General features: G+C 53.4%; 1 protein-coding gene across 1 annotated transcript in view; it reads right to left on the bottom strand.

The window, feature by feature from the left end:
• Nucleotides 1-2,629, bottom strand: part of RHO (rhodopsin) — a 3,743-nt gene extending 1,114 nt beyond the window's left edge. The window contains exons 1-4 of the mRNA XM_009882892.1: nt 2,089-2,629; nt 998-1,166; nt 714-879; nt 216-474 (exon numbers count right to left, since the gene is read on the bottom strand). Coding sequence (XP_009881194.1) covers nt 216-474; nt 714-879; nt 998-1,166; nt 2,089-2,449 — 955 coding nt within the window. The 5' untranslated portion in view covers nt 2,450-2,629. The remainder of the gene's footprint in view (nt 1-215; nt 475-713; nt 880-997; nt 1,167-2,088) is intronic.
• Between the last annotated feature and the right edge of the window lie 3,483 nt (nt 2,630-6,112).

Raw genomic sequence — 6,112 nt, 5'->3', positions numbered from 1 at the left:
GGCTCCTCCATCGACCCAGGGCCTGCGTCATTCAAACGGGGTGGGCTTGTGTTTGTGAGATTTATGCAATGCCAAGGATGAGCTGCCCAGCCGCCCTCCTGTGCACCAGCACAAGGTCACCTGGAAAGAAACCCCCCTCCCAGCACACTGGTACCTCAAGGTGCTGCAACTCTCTGCAAGCTGTTGTAAAGCGAAACACAAAAAAAGGAGATTGCCTGGCATCTGGCCGGTTACCTGTTTGTTCATTACGATGTAAATCACAGGGTTGTAGATGGCAGAGCTCTTGGCAAAGAAAGCCGGGATGGTCATGAAGATGGGCCCGAAGTCCGAGCCCTGGTTGGTGAAGATGTAGAAAGCGACGCTGGCGTAGGGGACCCAGCAGATCAGGAAGGCGATGACCATGATGATGACCATGCGGGTCACTTCTTTCTCTGCCTTCTGGGTGGTGGCAGACTCCTGCTGCTGGGCAGCAGCCTGTGGGTGGAAGGGAACAGGAGCGTGATGGAGCTGGGGAGGGCTGTGCCGGTATGGGACACGGAGTCAGGGCTTGGGGTAGTTGAGCTGCACATCTGGAGTTTGCTGATTCCCCTTCTTGGAGGGTCAGCCTGGCCCCGAGGGCCCTTTCTGTCACCAGTCTGGAGACTGGTGTGGGCCCCTTCCCAGTGCTAGGGACAGGGGTGGCCCCCAGCCCATCACCACGGGCAGGTACCCACCTCCTTGACAGTGCAAACGAGGTTCCCGTAGCAGAAGAAAATGACCATCAGAGGGATCATGAAGTGAACCACAAACATGTAGATGACAAAAGATTCGTTGTTGATCTCTGGCTTCAGGGTATAATAGTCAATCCCGCACGAGCACTGCATGCCCTCGGGGATGTACCTGCAAGGTGAGCCAGGGAGGTCAGCACCTAGCAGAGGACACCAGCTGGAAGCCACGGCCGAGCCGCCGCCGGCCAGGCTCCCGCAGCCCCAGGTGGTGGGCACAGCACCTTCCCTACCTCGACCAGCCAAACAGTGGGGGAGCCGCGCACGCCAAGGCCATGATCCAGGAGAAGGCAACTCCCATGATGGCATGGTTCTCCCCGAAGCGGAAGTTGCTCATGGGCTTGCAGACCACTACATATCTTTCGACAGCCAGGACAACCAGTGACCAGAGAGCAATTTCACCTGCACCAGGGAGAGAGAGGGATGGGGACACAGGGGCTTTGAGCAACAGAAGAAAAACATGCTGATGGCAGCACAAGGCTTCCTCAGACTGTTGTTCCCAAGGAAGACCCCTGGCAGCAGGTAAATCTCCACCAAGGGTTCGGAAAGAGAAATGAACACAGTCTAAGTGTAGATGGAAGGCATGAGAAGACACCTTGTCGCTGCACTGCTGACCCACAGTAACCACTTTGATGCTGTGTTCTGAGATCCATGCCCGCATCCTACCACTCATCCCAGACAGTGCTGCACCTTCAAGACTGTGGTCCCTCTCTGAGATGCAGTGAGCGCCCATCACCCCAGGATTTCTACCCACAGCTTCCCTGGAAACTTGTGCCACAAGAACCGAAGCAGTAAAACAGTTGCCTGCAGCTGAAGGCTGAGCTGAACGGAGGAGGGTGTTTTTAGACACCACAACTTTTATTTAACATCTGTTTCGGTCAAAGCCTGGCAGGCACGGGGCGGAGAGCCAGCTTTGCTAGCCTGTGCCACCATGCACCACATCACAGCAAGTGACAGGCAGCCCCATGGAACAGGAGGAACAAATTTGTCATCTCTCAAGTCAGAAAGTGAGCCAGAAGGATGTGCAAATCCAACAACTGCAAAATCTGCTACTAGTTGCTTTTCACTGCTGCACTGTTGTTCTTGGGATACTGAGCAGGTGGCTACCAAAATAAGGTCAAAAAAAAAAAAAAGAAAAAGTGTCATTTGTCACTTTCTTCACCTCCCACCCTGAAACACTGCAACTGCCTCGGCTCACAGCAGCAGCAGACCAAGGACCTTCCAGATACCACATTTTTCCAAGATCATCTGGGCGTCCTCCCTCCCCCTCCTAAAATCTGGGGCAATTCCTGGCAGAAGACTTTTGAATATTTTGAAAACTCACCACCCAGAGTAGCAAAGAAGCCTTCGATGTAGCACCCTGTTACTCCAAAGACAAAGTACCCGTTCATCGAAGTGTACATGGTGGTCGTGAAGCCTCCAAAGACCATGAAGAGGTCGGCGACCGCCAGGTTCAGAAGGATGTAGTTTAGAGGCGTCCGGAGCTTCTTGTGCTGGATGGTGACGTACAGCGTGAGGAAGTTGACAGGGAAGCCAAGCAGGATCAGCATGAACATGTAGGCAGCCAGCGCCGAGTACTTCCAGGGCTCAGCCAGGTAGTACTGGGGGTACTCGAAGGGGCTCCGCACTACCCCAGTCTTGTTGGACATGGGCACGTAGAAGTCTTGGCCTTCTGTCCCGTTCATGGTTGCGGTTCGTGAGGTGCCTTTTGCTCTTGCTCAGGGGTGTTTTTTGAGCGCGGGGGGATCGCCTGTGAAGTGGGGCTCCCGCCACCTCTCAGCCTTCGCTGTCACCCCAAGGAGAAGTGGCTACGCTCACCTCCGCAGGGTGGCCCTTATAAAGTGCCCCCTGGGGTAAGCTCCAGGCACTGGTGTCAGCGCGATTAGGGCTTAGAGAATTATTAATCATAATCATCCCGGGGTAATTGGCTTTCCTGGGAAGGTATTAAGGTGACACCTGTTTCTGGCCCGCGCTGTCATTGTTGGAGACCATGGCTCATGGTCATATATAAAGAGGTAACTGCACCGCACCTTTCATTTGGGGGGGCCCAAACCGGATGGCAGCTCCACTCGCATGGCCTCACTCCTCAGCATGGCTGCACCGCTCCCCAAGGAGCAAGAGTGTGGGGTGGGCCCTGCACCCATGGCAGTAATTGCACCCCACAATCCAGAGCTGGACGTGCACAGCTCACGCTGCCGTCGTCCAGGGAGAGGCACTCGCTCTGACCCCCTCAAGGCCACCAGTCCACCCCCATGGGCACTCGAGGGTGCGCTCCCTGCCCGGGTGAAATGCCTCAGTTTCCCCACAGAGAGGTACCGGGAATGGGCTGCATTAGTATTGGGTTGCCATGCGGAGGGTGCCAGGGAACGACAAGGCCCATGGGGATCCTCCCCGTGGTTGTGCTTTCTCAAGGCTCCCAGGCTGAGCTTTCGGTGCTCACCAATGAACAGAAGCTCCTCTCTGTCCCCTACTAACAGGAGGGAAGTTTGCAGTTCAGAACCCCACGACTGTGGGTTTGGGGGCCGCAGACGGCTGCTGGGCTGGGCAGGCACAGTGTGGTGTGGTCCGTCGGTGGCAGAGGGGTGTCCCGGGCCTGTCCTTCCAAGGGGAAAGTGGGTCCGTGACACCAGGTAGTCGCCACTGGAGAGCCATCCCCACCACAACCGCCATTCCCGAGGGGAGGCTGCAGAAGGGTGCTCTCAGGCAGCACGAACATCACCGACCCCTCTTCCACATGCTCTCAACCACCTCATTTTCTGCCGCAGGATTTGGCTGGGGAGGTTAGAACACCGCAGTGGAACACTGACCCTGCTGACAGGTTTCCAGTTGAACCATCTCCTCTGTGCCCGGCTTTGTATGTGGTTTGGGTTGTGCTAATTACATTGGTAACACCTAATAAATAACCTAGTCCATCTGTCCTGGACAGGTATCATTCTGCACTGATGCTGAGGTGGCTCCTGGACAAGGGCACTGAAGGGAGGTTCTGAGCTGAAGCCAACACTCAACTTCATACGCTGGCTGACAGGCATCTTTGGTCTCGTCAAAACCTTGCAGAATCATCAAATTCTACAGGGGAAGCTGTTGTTGGAGCCTCCCATGTCCTCTGCGTCTCTCTGCCTCTCCACTTAATGCACTCAACTGTGCTTGAAGTGTTCTTTGTGCCACCTGGCAACTGAGTTAGACATTACCTTTTCTTAATTTTTCAGAGGCAATGGGACAATATGCACAGCAGAGCGAGCACAATGAAGACACGCGCAGAGGACCTCTTTTTCTGGAGAAGGTGGTTCCTTACAGTTCGCACCATCATGATTAATCTTTTAAGCTCCAAAGCTATTTTCCCATCTCTTCTGTTTGTTTTTATTCCCACCCACTGTTTATCACCTTTCTCATTAGCAGTCAGTAACATTCCAGCAGGCAGGCAGGTACCGGCTGGTTCCCCCGCGGAGGCGAAGCCAGGACTGTCTGCTCTGCGCTGTGGTAGGGGACAGAGGCTGGAGGGGACCTAAGCACCTCCCCTTGCTGTTTTGGCCGCAGACGGGGGGCTGAGCTAAGTGTCCATCGCGGCCGGGGCAGAGGAGGGGGGAACTGTGAGTGCCTCGTCCAGCACAGGAGGATGTGCCAGAGCCGCTGGAGCTCACGGGTGCGAGGTGGACAGAAGCTCACGTCCTCTTGGCCTTAATAAACTTCCTTCAGTTCTGGCCTAGTTTCCCAGTGTTCTCTGTGAGTTAGTTTAGCACATGGAAAAAGTTTAAAGGAAGAAAGCACAATGCTCTGTACTCTCTTTGAAGAAGAGACCAAGCTGGGAAACCTTTACTCTAAGTGAGGAAGGTCAGAAGGACCTCAAGTGCTGGCATCACTGGGTGGCTGGAGCCAAAGGCAGGCCATGGTCACTCTGGACAGTCCTAAAGGTCTTCCTTCATGTTAATGTGAAAATACCACCTCCTCACACACACTCCGCTCATCCTAAGTCCCTCTCAATTAACTTTTCGCACGTGTCGCCAAGGCCAGAGCAGTGCCACTATCTAATTGCAAATGCAGCTGTTCATCCGTGTACCTGGACATACAAGAAGGATTAAAGGTTTATCTTCCCAATACACAAATATGCCACCTTAAGCTCTGATGCAATAAGCCACTGCTGAGGTTAGCAGCTGCTGCTCAGAGCTTAGGGCTTGGCGTGCGTCACCACTGGAGCACAGCAGTGGGACAGGCAAGCAGTAATGAGGTAGAACGGTGCAAATCAAAGAAAACAATTGGTAAACCGCTCACAATAGTTCCAGAAAGGAGCGCCGTGGTGGGACTTCTTGTGCATCCAGGGAGTCGTTATCATGAGGTTACCCGAGAGTTGCAATGGCACAAAGCAATCTGGAACTAGAACATCTTCACAACGTACAAGATGCCTTCAGTATGTTTTTGCCCAGAAAAGCCCAATATGCTTTTCAAACCTAGACTGTACTCACAGAGCTGTTTCAGAAACAGAGAAAAAAAAGCTTCCTTGCTTGATCCATTTTGTCTCTGTGTCACGGCAAACTCTATCTATTTATTTTTATAATTTTTCGTTCCCACTAGCTCTGCAAAGCCAGCTCAGTTCCGGGAGAACAAGCGGAATTCCATTCTGGCTCACATCTCAAACAGCATTGTTTATCCATGTCAATAGCAAAGTCTTCATTGCAAACAGTGACAGATGAGTCAAAAAGCAGACGAGCAGTAATTAGAACAGAATGTTTTTAAAGTGGTAAATTAAGCAAACTTGGTCAGGAACCGTCGAGGGACTCAGAAACCCCGGGGTGCCATTGCGGGGTGTCACTTTCAAGCAGAACTCAAGCAGACACACAGACATCACTAGTTACACGTGCAAAGTGCTGTTTGCACGGTAGCTGCTTTACCAGCACCCAACAACCTCAGCCAATAGCTGAAGACAGGAAAGTAGAAAATCATTTCCCACTCAAAACAAAGGGAGGCTGTGACAGACGGGATGTCACAACGACCATAGAACTCATGGTAACACGGGCCCAATTTATACTGGATTAAAGTCAAGAGACCCATCACTTCCCAGCTGCAAGCCGGCCCAGCTGGTTACCTACACAGATCTTCCGCTGTCGGAGAACTGCTCAGCGGCCGTCCTCAGGAGATCCAGCTGCCCGTGCTGGGTCTGGGGGGGATGGGGGGACACCGTGCTTTGGATTTGTGTCTGAACCAGTGCTGGCAGCACAGCGATGTCATAGCTGTAGCTGCACAGTGCTTGCACAGCACTGCGGGTTTCCTTTTCCCCGGGCTCTGTCCCCCCCAACAACAGGCCAGAGAGGGGCGAGAAGACACCAGACAATGCTGTGCTCCGCAGGAAAAGCACA

This window comes from Charadrius vociferus, unplaced genomic scaffold (assembly GCF_000708025.1).
Source record: "Charadrius vociferus isolate BGI_N301 unplaced genomic scaffold, ASM70802v2 scaffold433, whole genome shotgun sequence".
NCBI lineage: Eukaryota > Metazoa > Chordata > Aves > Charadriiformes > Charadriidae > Charadrius > Charadrius vociferus.
The sequence above is the reverse complement of the archived record's forward strand: the minus strand, read 5'-3'. Positions and strand labels throughout refer to the sequence as shown.